Consider the following 24,668-nt stretch of genomic DNA (forward strand, 5'->3'; position numbering starts at 1 on the left):
GGTAGAATGACAAAGACTTGGCAACTGAATGGATATGGAGGTGACAAAGTAGGGGGAAAAAATTAAGTGGGGTTTTAAAGCTTGGCATCTGAGAGGTTGGTGATACCAAAAGTAGAAAAAAGAGAAGTTTGATGAAGAGTTATATTTAGGACTCTTAGATAACCACAGACAGCAACTGTGGCCATGAAATTAAAAGACACTTGATCCTTGGAAGGAAAACTATAGCAAATTTGGACAACATACTAACAGGCAGAGACATCACCTACTGACAAAGTTCCATACAGTCAAAGCTATTGTTTTTCCAGTAGCAATATATGGCTGTGAGAGCTAGACTATAAGGAAAGCTAAACGCCACAGAATCGATGCTTTTTAATTGTGGTACTGGAAAAGACTTTTGAGAGTCCCTTGGACAGTCAATACTTAAATTAATTGAGGCTACTCACTGAAAGGTCAAATACTAAAGCTGAAGCTTAAATATTTTGGCCATATGATGAGAAGCGAGGACTCACTGGAAAAGACCCTGATATTGGGAAAGACTGAAGGCAAAAGGAAAAGGGGATAGCAGAGGATGAGATGAATGGTGTCATTGAAATAATTAACATGAACTTGGACAGACTTCGAAAGATAGCAGAGAACTGAAGAGTCTGGCATGGTATTGTCCATGAGGTCATGAAGAACCCTACATAACTGAATGACTAAACAAGAACAACAACAAATATGTTTAGGACAGGGAACATGATGTATTTAACTTTGAATATGTTGAGTTGAAATGATGATAGGGCCACAAGTGTAAAAGTCCAATAAGCAAGTGAAGATGTGAAAATAAAGTTCATGAGAGAGATTAAGAAGAAATAAAGAGAACTGGGTGTCACTTAAGTCAGTCAACACATTTATTAAGCAAACATCTGCTACGTGCCAGGCGCTGGGCAAAGTACTGTGAATACAAAGACAGGCAAAAGACAATCCCTGTGCTCAAGGAGCTCATGCTCTAAAGGGGGAGACCCAACCCAACAGCTATTTACAAACTACATACAAGAGTCACTGGGCAGAAGAGTACGTGAGAAAGTGTAAGGTGAAAGAAAAGTGGAAAGGTGTGGGGCTTCAGGGGAGCAGTATAAGGTTCAGAAAGAGTTTGGAATGCCTAACAGAGTATTTTGTATTTGATCCTGGAGGTGATAGGGAGCTACAATGGTCTGCATCTGAGTGGCAGCAGTGTCAAAGGAGGGAAGGGGGCATATTCGAGAGCTGTTTGCAAAGGTAAAATGGCAGGCCTTGGGAACAGATTGAATGAAGGGGGCAAGAGATCCTGAGAAGCCTAAGATGACCCTTCGGTTGTGAACCTAGGGGACTGAAAGGATGGTGATACCTTTAATAGTAATTGGGAAGTTTGGTGAGAAAGACTATGAGTTCAGTTTTGGACATGTTGATTTTAAGATGGCCACAGAACAACCAGACTAAGATAATCTAGTTGGAAGTTGGAGATGCAAGACTAGAGGTCAGCAGAGGTTAGAGCTGGATAAGTAGGTATGAAAATCATCAGCATAGAGATGATAATTGAATCCATGGGAGCTAATAAGATCACCCAGTGAAGTAGTAGAGAGGGAGAAGAGAAGAGGGCCCAGGACAGAGTCCTGTGGGATACCTTTGGTTAGTGGGCATGATTCAGATGAAAATACAGCAAAGGAAGTTGAATAGGAGAAGAATCAGATGTCCCTAAAATCCTAAAGAGAAAAGAGTTTCAAGAAGAGGATGCTTGGCAGAGATATCAAGAAGGATGAAGATTAAGAAAAGTCCATTGGATTTGGTCATTAAGAGATCATTGGTAACTTTAGAGATAGTTTTGGTTTAATGATATTAGAAGTCAGATTGTAGAAAGTTAAGAAAGTGAGAGGAGAGGAAGTACAAGCACCAATTCTAGATAGCCTTCTCAAGAAGAATATCCACAAAAAGGCAGAAGAGATATGGGATAATAATTAGCAGAGATAGAAGGATAAGTGAGGCTTTTTTGAGGGTGAGGGAAACAAGGGTATGTTTTTAGGCAGTAAGAAAGTAGCCAGGAGACAAGGAAAGATTGTAAATAAATGAGAGAATAGGAATGATAGGGCAATCCGCTAGAGGAGATGAGATAGAATGGGAGTCACTTATGTAGGTAGAGGGGTTTCCCTTGGCAAGGAGAAGAGCCACCTTTTCATGTGAGATAGGGGTGAATGAGGAGACAATGGGAGAAGGGACCTGAGTGACATGAAATGAGGAGAGAAGAGGGAGCTCGAAGCAAATGGTCTCTATTGTTTTAAAAATTTATATATAAATGCTAATTGAACCAACAGAAAAATCTAAGTTCACCAAGGGAGCAAGTAAGATCACTGGTATGCTATAGTGATTTAGTCGCCGCAGTGGCAGGGTCAGAATTCAGATCACATGGGGCTCAAAAACAACTGGGTAGACAGCATTTGAAGGTTATAAATGTTTTGCTTGAATAGCAAAGGCAAGAGACACCTGATGGTCAGCCAACATCATTCACCAGTACACTCATGTTAAAGAAATCTACAGGAAAATCTGGATGGAGCTGGAAACACACACCCATCCCAAATTTATGGGAGGATATGAATAAGAGTTAGATAACATGGGCAAACACAGATGGGGCTGCACTATTGGAAGTACCACGTCAATAAGAGGTTCACTGCAGTAAAATGTCCAAATAATTCTGCTAACTCTAGGTTATAGAGACCTTAGATACTCTCATCATAGTACAGTAATTGAAATTTAATTTGTACATCACCAGAACCCATACATACACACATACATACACATTTGTACAAGAATACAACACCGAATAAAAATAACAAAACTTGTTTTCCATATGGTGTACACTAATATCCATCCAACTATTTAAGTATACATAAAGGACTATAAACTCTGGAAATTTTTTAAACTCAATACTTCAAGAACTATAATCATAAATGGGTTTCAATATTGTGAATTTATTATTTTATAATGCAACCCAACTTACCCTACCCCTTCATTTTTTTTATTTACAGTTCCAAATTCTCCACCTCCCTCTACCTAGTCCTCCACCCATCAAGAAGGCAAGAAATATGATACCCATTATACAAATGAAATTAAGCAAAACATACTTCCTCACTAGCCATGTTGGGGAAAAAAAGCAAGAAAAATAAAGTGGAAGAAAACATGCTTCAGTCTGAATTCAGAACTCATCAGTTCTCTGTCTGGAAGTGGATAGCATTTTTCAGTATGAATCTTTTGGAACTGTCATGGATCATTGTACTCATTAGAGTAGCTAAGTCTTTCACAGTTGATTATCATTACCATATTGTTGTTACTATGTATAATGTTCTCCTAGTTCTGCTCACTTATTTTGCACGAGCACTACAGAAGTCTTTCCAGGTTTTTCTAAAACCATCCCTTTTGCCATTTGTCAATACAATAATATTCCATCACAATCATAAACCATAACTTATTCAGCCATTCCCCAACTGATCCTATCCCCTCAGTTTCCAATTCTTTGCCATCACAGAACAGTTACAACTACTTTTATTTATAATTACTTATAAATTTATATTATTTGTACATATTTGGGGCAGATAGGTGGTATTCTGAATTGAGTGCTAGGCCTAAAATCAGGAAGACCTAAGTTTAAATCCAGCCTCAGACACTATTAGCTGTGTGACCTTGGGCAAATCACTTTACCATGTTTGCTTTAGTTTTCTCATTTGTAAAACAAGTTGGAGAAGGAAACGGCAAACCACTCGAGTGTCTTTGCCAAGAAATCCCAAAGTGGGGTCACAAAAAATAGGATACAACTAAAATGACTAAACAACAAATAAATATTTTTGTATATGTGGGTCCTACCCTACCCTTCTTGACAAGCTTAAGATAAAAAGTACCTCTGTGTTACGTATCAGCTATTATTACTGTTAAATGGAAAAATAGAAATTAAAATGTTCATCATCCGCCAAAAATATTACAAAATAACTCAAGTACTAAGATAGGAATAATACAACATTTCTTGATTCCTACATGGACCTTTCTTTTTCAATTTCATCAGACAAACTCTTAGCAAGAGCATGTCTTGATATTATTTCTCAACTAATAAATGGAAGATTGACTTCAACTACAATTCTAATACACCTAACTTTTCCAATTAATTATCTTAAATTCAATATTAAAGAATCACATTCACATATTGCTTTAAAATACAAATACATAATGTAAAAATGAATTAGTATAAAATTTGTCAATGTCATTATTGGATCAGGATCAATTTTTCTTAAGCTCCAAAGAACTGTAAAAATTTCACTAAGCTTAGCCATTCTTCTCCTTAAGGCAGTGCCCACAGATCTTCTATGCCTTTTAAGTATACAGTCCTGCAAGTTTTCACCCATGCTTTGAAGCAACACTCTATTTTAAGAAAGAAGCAATTATGAAACAACTAAAAGCCATCCAAACCACATGCTTATCACAGAACTGATGAATAACTTCTCTTTATTCTCAGTTTCTATTCAAGATACATTTTGCACTTTAAAATAGTTCTACCCCATTTCATTTCAAAGAGCTACAGTCATTGTTAACTTTTTAGGAAATCGATAGAATGCAGCAAATTCACTTTTTAAAACAGATTAAACACAATATGCCACCAATTCTGAAATGTTTCATTCACTATGCCAGCTCAAGTTTAGATTGCCACAAGAATAGATGTATTTATTTAAATGACAACTAACCAACAAATTGTTCATTCTTTGATTTTTTGACTGAAAAGCATTTACTTATTTACATTCTTACTTAGCTTTCCTTGTTCTGACTAGACCCTACCTTGCAAAAACTGAAGGCTAATAAAAAAAAATCTACATTGCAAAAGAACTACATAAAATAAGTAATGTCACAGTAATAAAAACATACCCTTTTTGTAACTGGACCATAGAAAATCATCACAAAATTGTTATTTCATAATAGGAAAATAATCTTTGCAATAAAAATCTTATGGTACAACTGAAAACTAATTTTTAAAGGTTTTAAAATACAACTGTATAAACACTAAATGTGAACAGAATAATAACATGTGATAAAATGCAAGTTTAAATTCATATGAAATAGAAAACTTAGAGCTATTTTTCTATGGTCGTATTTACTGACAGATTTTCTATAGTTCCCTTCTACCAAAGAGCTCATGAAGCATCTCAAATAACTCAAATAATCTGTAATTTCCTAGATTTAACCTAGCAGTGTCAGGGACAGCCAAGAAGTACTGGGATCTCACCTTTTTTTATCATGACTTTAGGAAAACAGTCAACACTAGAGCATATTACAAGCTACAATGCCAAGGAACTGGCAAAGTTAAAGTTTTTTTTCCCCCATGACAAACCTCTGCACGACATCTGGTATCAACAGCATCTCTGGAGAATTCCATTCTAGTCAATTGCTATTTGTTAAGTACCTGAAGGCACTTTGCTGGACACTGGGCCTGCAAAGCTCCATTGCCAGCATCTTTACCACAGGTGTCACACCTAAGAGGAGAGGGGAGCTAAGTGCACATACAGCCTGACACAAGGAGAACTTCATGCAAACAGCCAGAAGTAATCGGAGAAGGAAACACTCAGTTTCATTCATTCAGTCAGTCAATCATAGAGTACTTGTTAAGCAATTATTGTGTGCTGGGCACTGAGTCTAGCAGTAGGAGCATATGTAACTAGACATATACAAGCTATATAAAGAAGGTAATGATGAGGAAGAACTAGGAAAGGCCTCCTGCAGAAGGTGAGACTTGACCACGGTCTCGAAGGCAAGTAAACCTGACCGAGAAGTTAGGAGAAAAAGGATTCCAGGCATGGCAGTGCCCTCTATAGGTAAAGGGAAGTTTGGAAGAGAAGAGGATTTGGAGGAGAGGTAACAAGTTCTGTTTTAGACAAGATGACTCTGAGAAGCCTATGGGGACATTCTAGTTTGATATATCCATGAGGCAGTTGGAGATGCACGACTCTGGCTCAGAAAAGAGATTAAGGCTGGATATATAGATCTAGGAATCATCTCCATAGATATGATCATTGGATCCAATAGGAGTCAATGAGATTACCAAATAAAACTGTACAAAGGGAAAAGAGAAGAAAACTTAGGACAGGTTGGAGGCTTGACGGACACCCTTGGCTTGTGATTATGATGTGAGTAAAGCTCTAGCAAGGGTAACTGAGGAATAGCCAGACAGAAAGGAGGGGAACTGGGACAAATTTTACTTTCACTGTGAGTTGGGATGGTGGAAGGAGTAAGGGGAGGTTTTGTAGAACAGATGATGCCTAAATTGCATCCCACAGGAAGGTACTTCCAACACAGGGAAATTAGGTGGCAGAGGGAGTCCATTCCAAGAATATGGAGCATCAAGAACAAAGGTGTGGAGCTTGGAGAAATCATAAGAACAGAGAACAGTTATCAATCACCTATTTTGGCTAGAACATAGGATAACAGTATGGAATATAGGGAAGTAGTAGGAAATAAAGTTGGCAATGCAATAATAATAACTCAATTACACATCACTTTAAGGTTTATGATTCATCTTCTTTGAAACCACCCAGTCAAGAAAATTAAAGTTATTATGATCTTCACTTTACATATGAAAAAAGGAAGGCTCAGAGAAATTGAGTGGCTTGTCAAAGGTCCACTAACTAATAAGTGACCCTCAGTCCCTCCTGCCTCCAAGGTCCATTCTAGAGCAGAGTGTAGTGTCACTGAAGCTAAAGAAGGAGAGGATATTAGAGAAGAAGAAAGGAGTTTCAAAAGCTACAATGTTCATTTAAGCTACAATCTTAAAATAAAAATAAATTTTGATAAAAAAAAAATCCACATCATTGTTGGAGATAAATCTTTTTTTTTTCCTGGAATTAAAGTAAGTTCTTGTAAGAAGAACAATGGGTAATAATGAAAATGTCTTTAACTGCAGTTTTACAAAAATCAGAGACATTTAAATGAATGACTTCTTGTAGTGACACACAATAAAGACTAAATAAATATAATATTAAATAATTTATTAGAGGCATTTCTGAGGGGCTGAAATAATATGGTTCAGATATTTTGCTTTCCAAGAGAACCTGAGAAATATAGAAGTACAGTTAATGTCTATTAGGTTATCTCACAAATATTCAAATATCCAATGTCTTACTCAAATCCTTGGGAAGTACTGGAGATCAATCAATTTATGATTGATTTCTTTAATATGTATAGATATCTTGTGCAAGATCAGAATCCTAGAATATTGGTACTAGAAAAGTCCTTAAAAATATTTAGTACAACTCCCTTATTTTTACAAATGGGGAAACTAAGAGCCATATCCTTGAGATAAGAGCTGTAAGGAAAACAGTGTATTCTGTCATAGAAATTTAAGACTTGGGCTTGTATATTACTCAAACATAAGGCTAACTATAGGGAGAGGTAGTAGTATGTTTTCTCAGAAAAGGTTCGAATCTTTCGAAGTGGTTGGTTAAAATTCCATACCTGAACTGTAAGAAATGAAATGGGTGATCTCAGCTTGAAAAATCTTTTAACCAAGTTATCATCAAACTATGTGCATATGAACTTCAACATGGCCCCCTGTGGAATGTCTGGGTGTAAGTTCAACTGAATCCAGATGCAAAAGAAGTTTGTTGTAAATTGTGTTGATAAATAGATGAATAGATTTCACTGCTTTATGGCATTATCTAAGGTTGTCAACTTAAATTTGGGGGAATGCCTAGAAAAAAACAAACAACTTCAGTTTAGATTTAATCAAAACTGAGCTAGGTGTTCTGATAATCAAGAGAATTCATTATTTAAGACTATTCTTGCCCTTAAAGCAGAGGAAGATCTCCCTGTCTCTTAAAACAGAAAGGTATAATGTCAAATTCACCTATTGGGGCAATGAGTCACTTACACAGAGATTAAAAGAAGAGAGACTAGTATATGGTTTTGTTTAACACCATTTACTGGGTCATAAGGCCATTTCTACCAAATCTTGATTTTAATTAATATGTATTATAAATAACATTTATTACAATTTACAAGTTTTAAGGATCTATATCAAGGTTACATACATTCTGATCCACACATAGTTCTTGTCTTTTATGCCAGAAGCTAATGACAGATTGATAAATAGTGCCTTAAGTACTTAATCAGTAAGTGTAAGACTGGGTTCAGCATCTTAGATGAAAGTATAAAACATCATAGTAGGTAGCATTACCAAAAAAAACTTTAATTACCTATTTATTTACCAGTCCATACTCCATTTCCCTGCTTGACTTATTTCTACTTCACCATCCTGATTCAAGAATTTTTGCTTCTATCCATGCCTCAGCACCTAAGTCACCATTGCCTACCCAGTCTAAATTACTACTCTGTTCCACTGACAAATCTTTACTTCAATCCTAAGAACTTTTTTTTTTGCCTTAGAATGACCTTCACCACCATGAATTGGTCCAAAGAAAATGTGCAAAATAACATTCCTCCAGGAAAGTAGACCCTCTGGAAAAATGTTGTAAATGAGTAGTGAGGATGTTACAGCAGACTTTCATTATTACACATTAACAATACTATCAGAAAAGTATGTGGGTCAAGGCAAATTGTCCTAAGGACTCTTTAGTTGACAAAAATCTGTAGTTTGCAATAGACATACTGCTATTCTCAGTTCTAACCAACTGAAAATAATTATAACCCTAGCAGGCAGTGGCCCTTCTCTCCACACATGGCCCCATCCCTAGTCTGGGCCTGGTAGGACAAGTCCTAAATTGCTATTAACTGTTTTCTCAATAAGACAGAATAGGGAGTAACAATGACCCACAGAGAAGTAGCTCTGCCTAAAACCTGATTGCTTCTCACGTAAATTATCCTTGTGGGAACTTAAAAATTCTGGCATGAAGTTTTAAGGAATTATACAACAGATTTATGAGTCTACAATTAAAGTGATGAAATATTTCTTTTTTTTTTTAAAGATAGGATAAACTGAGTCCAAACCAGAGGTAACTGTACCTTTAGAATTAATCCCAGTAAACAGTTTCCCAATGACTGGGGTCCACTGCTTATGAAAGAATCTAAGCAATCTTGGCCAAGAGATTTTTCTGCAGTCTTTTTAATTTTATGTGATGTCATATATTACTGAGTGGATATTTACTGGTTCCCAACTAGGGAATCTACCCTGGAATCTACAAAATATGAAGACACAATGTAGGGTCTGTATCTTTTAACATAATAAAATTATTCAATAAATGTAAAGTCAATCTAAAAATAAAAGTTAAATAACTATTCTTACCACCCTCCTCTTTCTCTATTATAAAAATAATACATAATTGAGAAGGAAAAGCACCTAAGTAAATAATGTTATAGTTACTATAAATAAATATGTATATATACATATATATGCCTTAAAAATTTACCATAAAATAATCTGTCATTATACTGATTTGTAGCAATTCACATTTTAGAACTTCCCATAATTCTATGAATTGGACGCCACCTATATTTTATAAACTTTCAACTGATGTCACTCTACACTCGCATTTAGGATTGTCTTTTATGTCACTGAGTCTTTCAGGTCACTGAGTCATGAAAAAGACATAGGTCACATCTGTTTTCATTGGGCTCAAAATAGTTAAAAGAAATTAGTACATAATGCTCACAAATCCTTGTGATTTGAGTCTAATTCAGTCAAATTAATGACAAATCATTTACTGAACATCAATTGTGCATCAGAATAGCTGTACTGGGCATTCTAGGGAAATATAAAAGAAAGAAAAGACATGGCCCCTGTCTTACTACCTAATGAGAAAGGTAGAACACACACACACACACACACAGACACACACACACAAATATCAACTATTTAAAAACTTGATGTGCAGTGTGAAACTCAAAAGGCACAAATTTCTGCTCATTACTGATAAAAGAACAAGGAGTAATGACGTAAGAGTGCAGGGTGGGGTTAATTAAGGAGGATTTGAAATGTATTTAAGTATTTGAGGTTTGAAGGAGAGTCATGGCAGAAAAAAACCAACTTTTTGGATGGCAAGAGTATCAAGTACAAAGGTCAACAAACATTGCTTACCTGGAGTAAAGAATCTGATGGTGAAATTATAAAAATATGTATATATACGGTAGTTAGACCAGGATAGGGGGATAGGGAAAATGCATTTAGTAAATAAAAACAGTTTTCTCTTTATTTTACATGCAAAAATAATTATCAAAATATCCCTGTTTTATACTTAAAAATCATCAGTAAAAAGTTAAATTACTTCCATAATTTCACATAATCACCAGTTCTACTGTGGGAATTGAGTGAACCACACTGACTCCATTTGTGACTCAATTTTGGATCTAGCTTGGTTTCCTTTCTATTCAATTATGGCTTTAGTCCAATTGCTGTCTTGTGAGAAAACTTTATTAAATTATGGGAATTTCGAGAAGTTTTTATTGCATTGCTTGAATGTAGCCTTGCTTGGCTGGGAAGCTGGACCACTTCTACTTGCTGCTTGGAGATCCTTAACTACGGACCTAGGTTATGCTGACCAGAGACCCAGCCAGATCCAAAGACTGATGTGCAAAGAGTTTTCTCACAAGTATACATCTCAAGCGTCTTATCTGAAAACTAGCCCTATACATGTCAAGCAGTCACTGTTTTCCTCATTCCTTTGATTGAATACAGACACTTGGGGGAAGTGGGACACTTTTTTTTTTTGTTTTCTGATTTCAGGGAATTGCACCTATTTACTCTTCCTCTTCCAACTCAGAAAGCGCTTAGACCTTTCCGATATTTAGAAATCAGATTACCTAACCTTGTATCGTGGTTTATATCCTGTTGTCTGCTTTTAGTGCATAAAAATCTGTTCCCCCTGTATTTGGGGTCCAGTGCCAAGCTAAAGAGGCCCGGTCCTGACTTGCTATTCAATTGGCATGCACTGCTTAATAAACTGGTATGCTCAGAAGCTTGAACCTTTGTTTATTCAGTTATTCAGATTTCACCCACCACACTCCATACATACCATGCTCCCTCTCTCTCAAGGGAGACAATTCTTACCAAAATATTGGTATCTTCTTTCTTTTCTTGAATCATCTGAAGGGCTTTTGTCAGATCTTCATCACCTTCTGGAATACTTAAATCATCCTGTTCTGATACCTAAGCCAACAAACAAAATAAAGAAAAAATATATATATACAATTATTTTCCTCCCAGAATATTCAATCCTAATGCAATGCCCCAGAGTAAAAAGCAAATGAAAGAAATTTTATTAGGCTGTATCTCATAATCATTCCCACACACAATTGCATTTTGGGCAATTGACATATAGGAGAAGAGTTTTGTTGTTGTTGTTGTTGTTGTCTTTGCTATATATTAGTTAAATCACTATTACGAAATTGCCTGCCATTTACTTTTACCCAAAAATTCAATTAAAAACATTTATAAAGTCCCCATTTGCCAGACACTACAGGAGATACAGAATTTAGACATGTAAAAGATACTTTCATAGCATAGTCTAATAAAAAAAGCAAATTGTTAAAAACACTCTACAAATATCATTACTATTCAAATACTACCTTTCCCACTCTTTCTCTACCAGTGGTTTGTCAAAACTAGTAACTACCACTAATCTCTAAGTTGTTATCAGAATTAAAATAGGAGACCCCTCTAAATGCTGCTCTCAAAAGGCTGTTTGCTCCTTCAAGAAAAGTTATTGTATGGTCAAGAGTAAAAACATACATCTTGACAGTGTAAATGATCCCCTAGCTGATGGGTAATGGTATTTGCTAAAAGACACGTCTCAGTAAATTGACATCCTAAAAGACATTCCCCTGATGACACCAGTTTCCCATCATATTTATAAAGCTACCATCTTCATATTAAAGTTTAAGGCATTAATACATAATTATATGTGTCTTTGATTTTCATCTATGTGGTGAAAAGAAAGGCAAAAAGGCAGGCAAAAAAGTATGTAATAATTTTTAAATGTCTTAAATGGGGAGTTTTTTTTTTCATTAAGATTACAATACAGTTAATTCCTGATTATCTATGTTAGTGAAATGCTCATTAGTATAAATAACTCAAGATGATACTTACTTTCCTGTAACTTTCATTATTTCTCTAGGGTTAATCTTCCTACTCTGTCTGAACCTCAGATTAGATTTGTTTCTAATACCATGACTACTACGTTAAGAAAGTTTTTTTTCCCTACCCCACCCAGGACAAGACTAATTATCAAATGAGATCATATTTGCAAAGCACTTATCACAGAGCCTGGGACATAGTAGGTGGTTCCTAAAAGTTTATTCCCTTCCCCTTTCCTATCAAGGGGAATACTGAAAAGGGGAGGGACCGGGACCAGTATATGCACTTCAAAGAGTAAGGAAGGAACCTGGGATCCAACTAGATACCAGAAAACCTATCCTAAATCTATCTCTATTATAGGAAGTCATGCCAAGCTGAAAGAAAGAAAATAAATGATCCCAGGAGAAATGACATTCTTTAATACAGTTATACAACACAAGCAATCCGCTTACTGTACAAGATAATATATCTAGCTTTGCTTTTAATTATCTAATATAAGCATTTAAATATATCACATTTCATTCTAAACTAGCTGACATTAGCTAAATTCAGCTGAAACACTAAACCAAACTGGCTTCTTTAAAGGCATTAGAAAATTACATAAAGAAAAATAAGGAACAAATCCTATTTAAGTGTTTCAGAGAAGTTTTTTTTTAAATGCATTCCTTGTAAGAAATACTGCCTAAAATAGACAATGCAATACATTTACAAATTGAAAATCTGAGAAATATACATTACCTCATCATACTGATAATCATCTTCAGATGCTTCAGTTATAGTAACTTCTGAAAGTTCTGTCAAGTAAAAACTCTGAAATATGTAATTTCAAATGTCTGGATGTAAAACTCATCTAACCTTTAGATTTAATAGCAATAATCAACTTTTTTTATTTTTGATAAATTAAGTTCTTAGTTACCTTTGTTCTCCCAGGTATTCTAAAATCCAAGGATATGTTTTCAAACAAAATCTTTAATTACATCCTTGTCTATGCTTGGGGAAAGTGTGAACACAACCTATTTTACAGAAGCTCCTTTTATTCTTGGCTTTCTTTAGCCTCTTAAGTCAGCTCTTCACAATGCTACTCTTCATTTTGTTAGAAGCATTGCAAATGAGCAGAACAGGAAGCACACTTATTCTGGAATGTACTTTAAAACATTCTAATGCCATGCAAAATGACTTTCATAAGATCCATTATTTGGAGGTAATTGCGTCACTCTTCCCCCTATGTAATAAACACAGGCCATTTTAGAATGAGTATCAAGGTAAAGTTTTAAATGGACAAAACAAAGTAAGTCCACATAGAAATGTCACTTAATAGAATAGAGAGCTATCCTGCTGAAGCAAGGTGGAAGGGCTGAAGAGTTACTACAATCCTTAACCTGAATGGTCTGGATTGCCCTTTAGTTCCAAAATCACAAAATGATTTTATGCCTCTTTGGATCTGGCTTTTTCTTAGAAATCTCAAGGCCTTTGAAGAAAAATCACGTTAAAATGAGAAACAAGGGATACGCAGATAAGTATAATTCAATATTTAGTGAATTTCCAAAACATGAGCTAAAGTTAAAACAAAAAGAGGTTTCTAATGAAATTTAATTCAGAATGTAATGCTGTGTAGCTTTTTAAAATTACTTTTTAATTAAAATTGTAACAAATATATTTTATATAAAATAAGTCTTAATATCAAAATATGCTGTTTGTTATTGTTTAGGTTTTGTTCTGATGTATTCAGGCCAAATTTAAAAGGTGTGAACAATCCCACAAAGTACTCTTTCTGATATTGGCTATAAAGAGCGTCAGAAAAAATGACCATTTGTAGTTTGTTGCTAATTGTAAAAGGCTTCCCTACCCCCAACCCCCTCTGCTTTTCTATCTTCACAGAATTAGCTAGAAAATTAGTGCTTCCTTTTTCTGTAGTAAGCACCTTCTGTGCATCTTTAAATTCATTTTTATCTTTTTACTTTTTGAAATCTTTTCATTGTCTTGTCTTGTAGCAACAAAAAACTAGGCTTGAGTCCTGCCTTAGACACATAGAGCAAGTCACTTAATGTCCCAGTGGCCTAGATAAGTCTGCATTATATAGGAGGTGCTGATTTGCATCAGTGGAGAATTTCTGCACTGTGAGTTTCCTAGACCAATGAAACTGGAGATGGAGAGGTGGGGGGGGAGGGGAAGAGAACATTCATTTTTCTAAATTGATTGTTCCACTTAATTTGTCCAGTTCTTTAAATGTTTAAAAGGAGGCTGTTATACCTGACATTTCAACCACCTTCAGAATCAATCACTGGTATTGGGTCTCCACAATCCCATCAGAGAAGGCACTGCAGCCTCGTTCAATTCATGCTAACCCTAAGTCTGTCTAAGCTATCAAATGCTAATATTTGTCAGACATAACTTCACCAAACAGTAGTATGTAAACCAGATATGGCACAGCAGGCAGCTCATAATGAACAGTGCATATAAAAACTAAGTTGCCGTGCTCTGTCCACCTCATCCCAAATACATTTATTTCTCAATCTGTGCTTTTAGTCACTAGGATTCTCTTTTCTCACCACTACCACTAAAATATGATAGGTTATTGTTAAAGATTTTTTTTAATACTACAAATCTAACTATAAGGGGGTGGACACCATGCTTATCTTGAGGAACAAGAGCTCCCCAAAGTCTTTTAAGAATCAGTGACTTTCAGTCCATTCTATCTAGAAAAGGATTGCTGAAACCTCACTGAGATGGGACTAAGTGGGCCTACATCAGCTGGCTGGTTGATGTGTAAATGGAGATCTGGGACAGAAGCCAAATACATCAAAGGCAGGAAAGAAATGCAGGTGCCAAGCTGGGGACCAAGTAAGGAAGCTGGATCTGAAGCCACAGGAAGCTCTGCGCTTCTCTTCCCCTATTGGGTCGGGGAGACAAAGAAGTCAATCAAGTGTGAGATTAGTGCAAGTTTGGTTAACAAATGCAAAGGCAATCTGGGAATGAGTGATCAAATAGTTTAATATGATACTAATTCCATGCTAAAGCTTGTAATTGTTTTACTATTAATTCACTATACTATTTTTTTTTACTATTTTTACTATTAATTCAGTCAGTGCTTTGTAGTTAAAAAAAAAAAAATCAGTGAGAGTTTGAGAGCCATCACTACCCTAATGGTACCAATGGTACTTGGAAGTAGCTGAGGAGAACTGCAGCTAAGAACTGGCCCTAGAAGACGACATAAACACGGCATGCCAGAACACTAGAATGTTACGTGAGAAGTTAACAACAGTAATAATAATTAACAATAACAATAAGATGATAGTGTTGTATAGTGGAAAAGTAGACTAAGGTCTGGAAGGTCTGTGTTCTGGATCAAAGGTCTAGAGACAAAAGGAATCTAAACGGTCATTCAGTCCATCTCAAAGCTGTAAGCCAAAGAGCAATCTGCAGACATGCTGAGGGAGGAAAAGGCAGTGTGGTCTTGTGAGAAGTATACTGAATTTGGAATGGGAAAGACCAGGCTTAATTACCAGCTCTTCCTAACACTAGCGAGTAATTTAACCTCTCTGGAGTTCAATTTTCTCCACAATAAAATAGGAACTTGTACTATCTAATTCACAAGACAGCCACAAAGATCAAACATGACATTGTATGTAAACTACATACATGTAAACTACATAATATGAGGTATCACCAGTACCACATATTGTTCTCTCAAGCCATAGCTGTGTTTGTCGATAATAAAATGCCAATGGTATAGAATCACAATATATGTGTAACTGACTCTATTTTCTAAGTGATTCTCCAAAGTGTCCACAGATGTAAATAGCTTTTTATGCCCTATCATCACTTCAGGACTGACACAGCGAGGCAATCTATAATCTAATTTAAACTATGCCACCACATATTTCATTTCCCTAACATTCTCATATCAGAGCTAATTAACTTTGCAAGTTGCTCTATTAACTAAATTCTACATAACTTGCACTACTCTATCCACTCCTTGTTTCCCAATTTGCTGCCCAGAATTATTGCTTGGAACAAACCATTAACCCTGTTAGCTCTTCCTATACTTCACACCCTATTCAGTTCAGCCCTCCCTTCTTCCTCAGACCTACTTCCCCCAGACCCTTTCCATTTCATCCATTCCATAATACTTCATTCTATCATAAACAAACTCCTCCACGTGACTGAACGATTTATCAAGAATTTCTTTTACCTCCTTACATTAACTAAAATCTGGCTTTCTCCTGAGGGATATCGTATCCCCTCTCTTTCTCATGTTCAGCAACCCTTTTCAACTCAGTTTCTCTCCCAGTTATTAGGACAAGAAGAATCATTGGCATACCCTTTCCTCCCCAGGGCAGTTTCCAAACCATGTTTCTTCTGAAACCACTATAACAATTTCTCTTGCTTCAGGCTCCATGGTATTTGATTATAACTTCTTCTCCTTCAAAGTCCCCTCATCTGACCTGTCCTACCTGGCTCCACCTAAGGGTGGGGCCAAGGACAGGGCCTGCCAGGCAGGGAACCCAACTGTCCTCTATGACGTCAGTTTCTAGGTGTATGAAGACAGGTACAAAAGCATAGCAAAGATGTTAGTCCCCCGAGCCATAGGTCAAAATATCTCTTGAGAGGGGAAGCTAGCAGAGAACGTGATCAAGTCCTAAGAAATTAGGGTGTAGATATGAGGTCAACACAAAGGAGATATGCAAAAAAGTCAAAGGACAGAAATTGCAGAGTCTGGGAGGCTTTGTTGGAGGTTTCACTCTCTTTTGAACAACATATTTTGAGCACCATTGTTTACAGCTGTCATCCACCAAGCTCCTCCAAAAATTCAATCCCCTGCTCACAGTCTTTGTTTCACCAAATTTAGAGGCAAAAGAATCATCCTTCTCCATCACATCCTATCATCATTCTCAACAATTTCGAAATCCATGTTGATGACTATTCTAAAACTCCAACCAAATAGTCATTTCCTTGACCTCAACTCTGCTGACCTCATCATTTCAGGGAGACCAACTTGCCTTCAAGATACCTACTGTCTACGGACTCAGAATGTTCAACTGTATCACTTTAGATTCTAAAGTCTGATCAATCTCCTACGAAGAGAACTTCTTTCCTGGTTTTCCTTCTATTTGTTCAAATCTTCTCAGTGTCCTTTGCTGGATCTTCATCCAGGTCACACCCTCTAACCATGGGTGTCTCACAAAGCTCTTTCCTTGGCCAGCTTCTCTTCTGTCCTCCCCACCCCCTCCCACCTTCCATACTGTGATACAGTGACAATAGCCTCTTTACTGTTCCTTGAATAAGACACTCCATCTTCATATTCAGAGCATTTTTACTGACTGTCCCCCATGCTGGAATGCTCTCCCTCCTCATTTCCACCTCCGTCTCCTGGCTTCCTGCAAGTCACAGCTAAAATCCCACTTTCCACAGGAAGCCTTTCCCAATCTCCCTTAATTCTAATATTGATTATTACAACTCATTTGCATGTTGTCTCCCTTATTAGACTGTGAACTCCTTGAGAACAAAAGTTATCTTTTATGTTTCTTTTTATCCCCAGCACTTAGCACAATGCCTGGCACGTAGCAGGCACATGCTTATTGACCTATCATCCATTCTCTCATCCATACCATGACCTGCAGTCCTTTGACCTCACCCCATTCTCCTAGCTTCAATCATCAAGCTCCTTCTCACTTCCCTTACTTCTCTAACACATTTGACTTCTTGGTCATCCATATGGACATCCATAGAGTCCATGCAATCATACTACTATCTTTAGTTTCCTCCTTTCTCAACTTTCACAATATCTATACCCTTCTACTTGCAAAGCAATAATAGTCATATATTGGCCTTGTGAGCCACTGCTGTACATTCAGGAAGTAAATCGTGCCAATGGTATCACATTAGAACCACAAAGAACCACAGAATATGGGGGAGTTGATTTAACTGATCAGATAAATGTTGACATATAAAGTTATAAAGCCATATAAACTGCATATACTACAAATTTGACAACATATGACCCTTTCTTACGACAGCTCATGAAATTCCAGACAGCAGCTACAGCAAACATTTTCTACTTTTCCACAAAGCACACTGCCTCCTTCTTAGCAGATGACCTCTCGTACTTTACTGTATGACATGATGTTCTTTGAGGCTTCTTTTTGTTAGTTAAGAATCCTTAGTTCCTCCAACTGATCTTCATATGGCAAAGAACAATGTTGTTTGAAGTTTGGATTCAGTCAAAAGACCTCACTCAAGGACCTAGAGGACCACATGTGGCCTCAAGGCCACAGGTTCCCCACCCCTGAAGGGCCTTTCTCTATTAATTATATTTTTCTTTAACCTTCAATCTCTGTTCCTATAATTACCAAAGAATTTCAGAATTGAAATGGCTCTCAAAGACCATCTTGTCCAACTCACACCTGAAAAAGACTCCTCTATGCAAACAAGGCCATTTTGTTAATATTAGTTTAAGTTTAAAATGCACTTTTTAAAAAAAAAAAAAGTATAACAGGTTCACAGTCTCTGGTGTAATCTTTTTATAGTGAAATGTTCATATTTGTTAATAATAGACAATTTAAGAAAAGAAATAAAAATTAAGGTAATTTTCTCAATAACATCCCCAATTAGTTGTCATCTAGTCCAGTGAGTGGGATGCCACTGCCTCTGAAAGTAGACCTTTTTAACTACTGGTGAATTGATTAGGAAGTTTTCCATTTATGCCAAGCCTAAATCTATCTCTTTACAACTTCCACCCATTGCTCTTACTTCTGTCCTGTGACCAAGCAGAAAAGAGTCATTCCTCTCCAAATGACTGACCTTCAAAAATCTGAAGGCAAGACATGTCTCACCTAAGGCTTCTTTTTGTTGGTTAAGAATCTTTAGTTCCTCCAATTCATCTTCATATGGCATGAAGTTGGCGTACTTCAACATCCTGACTACCCTTCCCTGGACTCTCTACAGATTATCAACGTCCTGCCTAAAATATGACTTCCCTTATTGAATTCAATCCAATTTAACAAGCCTCCTCCATGTGCGTGGCACCATGATAGGTACTAATGATACAAACACAAAATAGTCAGTCCTAGTTTTTAAGACATATATTCTACTGGAGATGCCACTATGTCCACATGTTGTGATTACAAAGTAAATACAAAGTCATTTCAACTGTGCTAATAGCGAGGGGATCTGGAAAGGCCTCATGTAGAAGGTGGGACCTGAGCTATGCTTTTAAGAAAATTAGGGCTTCTTTGAGTTAGAAGTGAAAATTCATATAAGATAGGAGACCACTTTGACTATTCTGACTATAACAGAGAGCTCATGAAGGAGAATTGTAAAAATAAGACTGGAAAGGCTGATCATCCAGATTGCAGAGGGACTATACATGCCAAGGACCTAAGGATTCTTTATTTTTTCCTAGATGCAACAGGAAGCCCATTCAAAAAATTCTAATAAGAAAGGGTCATATTTATGTTTTTAAAATGTTAATGTGATTACTGTGTGGATGATAATTGGAAGAAAGGAGAAAATGTAAGGAGGGAGACCAATTAGGAGGCTATTACAGTAGTCTAGGCACGAGATGATGAAGACTTGAATGAGGGCGAAGGCTATATAAGTGGAGAAAAAAGAAGAGATTTAAGGAACATGGAAGTAGACTCCACAAGATCTGTCAACTAATCAGCTACGTCAAGTAGCTGTGAATCTGGGTGACGGGAAGGTTGGTGATGTTCTCAAAAGAAATGGGTAAATATGGAGGAGGGATTTGTCTGGAGAAAAGGAATTCTACTTAGGACATGTAGAGTTTAAGATGCTTAAAGGATATCCAGGCAGAATGCCCAGCAAACAGTAACACAGGCCTGCAATTCCAGAAAGAGATAGTATGGCTTAATGTATGGATTTGGGAGTCATCTACATAGAGATAACTGAACCCCACATTTAGTGGATAAGGGGACAGCCACACAGCTAGTGTCTAAGGTAGGATCTGAACCTAGGTCTTCCTGACTCCATACACAGTGCTCTATACACTTTGCCATGTTGTACTTCACATTATACTTGACATTTAGATCGGGCCTGCGTAACACAAGGGCTGAGACCCGTGCAACACTTGCAGCCCACCAAAGGTTTTCAAACAATCCAAAAAAAATGTAGAAGTTCATACTCAGGACCCAAGGTTGTTCTCAGAAAGAGCTAATAACTGGCCCTTTAAGAAAAAGTGATTAAGAGGTCTCATACCCTTGGACAGACCTGCACAACATACTGCCCAAGGCCACTTTGGCAAGCTGCAAGCAGCCTGTGGGCCATATGTTATACAGGCCTGATTTAGATGCATTTAGGGAAAATAATTAATAGACTCGTTTGTTTTAAATTACTGAACTGGTTGAAAATTGGTTTAAGTTAAATTACTGGCTACTGTATCATCAGTGGATCATGGATTAATAGTATTCAGAGCTAAATCACTTCCAACTCCCTTATTTGACAGTTGAGGTAAAGGCAGTCCAAAACAATGAAATTATAGGGCTTTGGAAGTAGAACAAAGACTTATGTTTAAGATGAAGTCAACACAGAATATAAGTCTAAGTATAAATTGGTATAAATTTTAAGTATATGAGGAAATACACAAGTTTATGAGAAAAGTAATTTTGTTGCACTCTATAACAAAAAAAGATATTCTTTTGTGTTTTCAACTAAATTCTTTAAAGCATTTAGTAGAATTTGTGTGCATAACTAATTTGCTAAAGAGCACAAAGTGAATTAACAGTGATTCAATCAACAATGACAAGCTTTAAATTAGAGCTAGAAGGATTAGTGCTGGGAAAAAAAAATAAGCTATGGAGTCTCAATCTTTGGAGATTTCTACAGGACTAGAAAACCCTCTGTTTTGGTTGGTAAATCCATTTCCCTACCTGAAAGCATATAATCTCTCATCTTAGCCTTTCCTTAGCCCAACTGTCATTCGAAAAAAAAAAAAAAAATCAACAACCTTTCCCAAAACAGCACACAAAATACACTTCAATTTTGTTATCTACATGCTGATTACCTATTGTATGGGATGTGCCCTGAAAATCTTTAATTCCCTTTTGGTTTCTTCCTTCTACTACCACACTAAACTTGTGCACTATGAGTAAGTATAACTAAAGCAACTATATTGCTTTAGTTATAATTACCAATTATATACTTAACTTATATATCACTACTATAGTAAAGCAAACTAATTTCAACATTAGCCTAAATCAGTCTTATTTGAAGAATTAATTCAGATGCAATACAATCACACGAGGCACTCCATAGTCAAACGAAAACTGTACCATAACATGAACAATCCAGCTGATTGCATTGAGTTTGAACTGGATTGGTGATAGACACTGCATCCTGGGCTTCTGGGCAACCTACAAAGATTCCTTCAAGGGATAGGGTTTGCAGGGGGTCGGGTGACCTGTTTGGACAAAACTGCCTGGGAAGGTGAGAAAAATCTCAAAAATCTCAAAAAAAAAAAAAAGCAATCTTCCTTCTTCCCTTTTTGCCACACACTGGATTTTAGGAGATACCCAAAGACGCTGAGCATTCTGCCTGTGTCTGTCCTCTTTTAAGGAGACTACAGACTACAGTGCTGCACTTTCCAACTCCTGGCAAAGGGAGGAGGAAAGTGATTCATTCGTTAATGACAGGAGGGGCCCAGAAGGAGGCAGGAGAACAACATTAAGATCTGCAACAGGCCTCGAGAAGTCAGCTCCCAACCTAGGGCATCACCCTCCAGTCTTCCAGTTTCTCTCTTGCCTGCCCCCCCCCCCCCCCCCCCCCTGTTGCTAAGGCCTTTTTTTTTTTTGCCTTCTTAATAACTCTCACATGCATCCTCTTCTCTCTTCAGTCACTGACAGCACCTTGGTGCATGCCTTCATCAGCTCACACCTCAATTACTGCAGTGGTCAACTACTGTGGTCTCCTTACCACAAGCCTCTCCTCACTCCAGTTCATCCTCCACCCAGTTCTCAAAATTATCTCCCTATAATCATTAAACTCCAGTGTCTCCTATCACCTCCAGGATCAAATATAAAATTCTCTCCATACCTTGCCCGACTCCCCAACCTTTCCTATAGTCTTATACCTTATACCACCTCCCCACTTCCACCCCCCACACTGGTCTAGTGACACTGGCCTTGCTGTTTCTCGAACAAGACACTCCATCTCCAGTCTCCAGGAATTTCCATAGGCCGTGCCCTATGCCAGGAACGCCCTCCCTCCTTATCTCTGCCTCTGGCATCCTTTAGGTCCCAGCTAAAATCTCACTTCTTTTTTTTTTTTTTCTTACAAGGGAACCTTTCTAGATGCCTCTGAATTCCAGCGCCTTCTCTCCGTTGGTTATCTCCAATTTCACTTGTCTCTATCTTCCCAGTCCATTGTGGTGTCTCCCCCAAGAGACCATGAACTTCCTGACAGCAGGGACTGTCGTTTGCTTCTCTTTGGATCCCCGAACACATACAGTAGGCGCTTAATAGATGTTTTCCTCGCTGACTTTCCCCTTTGCCCCAGGATCAGCGGAGATTGCAGACTAGAGCTCGCCCGGCACTCGCCCAAGAGAGCAGGAAAGGGATGTGTTGGTGGGTGACTGGAGGAGGGGGAGGGGGGCCCAGCGAGGAGGTGGGGGATCACCTCCGCCCCGCCCCCATTACAGAGGAGGCCCAGAGACGTGACGCCACGGGGGACAAGGTGGGGAATGGGAGTGAGGGGTCTGACCCCGATTGCCTGGGGAAGGGGGAGGCTCCCGGCCCGGCCCCTCCCTCCGACGCACGAAGGATACGCTCCAAATAGTAGGCGCCCTCCGCGGCCACGGCTTCCGCGGTCTCCCCGGCCGCCATGAAGCCTGCCCCCGCCGCCACGTCCAGGGGCCTCGGACCCGACAGCGTTCGCTTCATGGCTGTCGGCCTGGCTCCGGCTCAGTTGCCCGCCTCCGCCCCGGTGCGCACGGTCACTCCGAGCCCGTACCCGCCACCCTCACCCCAGCTCCCACCGCCGTTCCCAATAGCAACCCCGCCGAGCCGCTGGGCCCGCGGCCCCCCGCCCGCCCTCCCCCAGGGCTCGGCTCTGCTCTGCTCTGCTCTCGCGAGAGGCGGGGTGCCACGCGTGCCGAGGGACCGCTCTGGGCCCGGGCGAGGGCAGCGTTCGGCATTTGGCTTGGTGGGGAAGAGGGGGCCTGAGAATTGGATGGGAGTGCCCCGCCCCCGCCACACGCCTCCACCCTCGGTCCCCACGTGGCTCAAGCACTGGCACCTCCCAGTGGCTTCCTGCGTTGCCTGGACAACCGTCTCGTTACCTAGTGACGGGAGGAGCGTGGGGGCGGGGCTTAAAGAGTTCGGCTCCTGGGGTAGCGTGGAATGGGGAGCTCTGGGCAAAGTAAGGGACTCTGCTCCGTACTATACCCTTGCCTTTCCTCCCTCCACCCGCACCCCCACCTTGGCTTTACTCCGTTCGTCCTTGCCGCTTTACATACACACACACACACACACACACACACACACACATCACTTTATTTCGTCTGCTTTTTTTCTTGCCCCTTTCACCTTGTTTTGCAACTTTTCTTTTTTGTTTAATTCTCGAATGGAAATTTGTTTTGCTGAGCTATGCATCTGTCTGTTGAGGGCTTAATTTTTCAGGGTGTGTGTTTGTGTGTATGTGTGTACAACTCCAGTCCCAAAACCCATTGGCATGGGACCCTTTCCTTCTTGGTCATTCATCTGGTAAACAACAGGCCTGGGGCTTGAAATTAGTACTCCTGATAGCAAGGTCAGCATTCTTTCTACTCCTCCTACTGCTTCTCACATAATAAAAGTGAAATCCTTCATAAACTGACCAACGTTAATTTAACTTAACAAGGATTCTTTAATTGCCTTCTCTGTGCCAAGATCTATGCTGGATTCTGGGAATACATAATAATAAAACTTTTTCTGCCTTGAAGAAGTTTGCATGCAATCAGGGGAAAGAACATCAACACATATGTAAGTGCAAAGTGAGGGCAGGGGAAGTATTAGTCGCTAGGGAATCAGGAGAGAAGATTGCACTCGAAATGAACTTTGAAGGAAAATAGAGATCCTAAAGGGGAAAAGTGAAGGAGTGCATTTCAGGAATGAAGTAGATTCTATGCAAAGGCTCAAGAGGAAATGGAAGTGGGCTCTCAAACCCAAGTATTAATTCTTCAGTGTGAGCATTTATACTTTAGAACTTCAGAAATCTACAAGCACTACAAATGAGGGCTTGTTTTATTGTTTTGTTGATTGTCTGCACTTAAAAAGAGAGATTGAGAAAGTATTCCTAATGCAGGTTAAACTTTAGTGTGTTGTGCACTTTTGGAAAGCCAGTTGTTAAACATTTACCTGCAAACTATGGTAGTATAAGCAATAGGAAGTAGACCTGTTTGGATGCAGTGTGGAGAGCATGAATAAATAATACAATAAACAGTAATCCTTGAAAGGTAGGGCTGGCACCAGCATTTGAAGGGCTTCAAATGCCAGAGGAGTTTGTATTTTACTCAAGGAGTAGGAAATCACTGGAGCTTCTTGACCGGAGGAGCGCCATGATCAGCCGTGTGATTTAGTAATACCAATTTGGCAGCTGAGCCAAGGGT

At 38.5% G+C, this 24,668-nt stretch overlaps 1 protein-coding gene across 2 annotated transcripts in view; it reads right to left on the minus strand.

The window, feature by feature from the left end:
* The window catches only part of SPAG16 (sperm associated antigen 16), a 1,197,624-nt gene extending 1,174,662 nt beyond the window's left edge, over positions 1-22,962 (minus strand). Inside the window, exons 1-3 of one of the 2 annotated variants that reach the window (XM_027873434.1) lie at positions 22,848-22,962; positions 12,809-12,855; positions 11,045-11,143 (exon numbers count right to left, since the gene is read on the minus strand). In XM_027873434.1, the coding sequence (XP_027729235.1) occupies positions 11,045-11,143; positions 12,809-12,855; positions 22,848-22,962 (261 nt within the window). Of the gene's footprint in view, positions 1-11,044; positions 11,144-12,808; positions 12,865-22,847 lie in introns of both variants that reach the window. The other variant, XM_027873435.1, reaches the window with a different exon arrangement.
* Between the last annotated feature and the right edge of the window lie 1,706 nt (positions 22,963-24,668).

Source organism: Vombatus ursinus, unplaced genomic scaffold (genome assembly GCF_900497805.2).
Source record: "Vombatus ursinus unplaced genomic scaffold, bare-nosed wombat genome assembly UNPS02014802.1, whole genome shotgun sequence".
In the NCBI taxonomy this organism is placed as follows: domain Eukaryota; kingdom Metazoa; phylum Chordata; class Mammalia; order Diprotodontia; family Vombatidae; genus Vombatus; species Vombatus ursinus.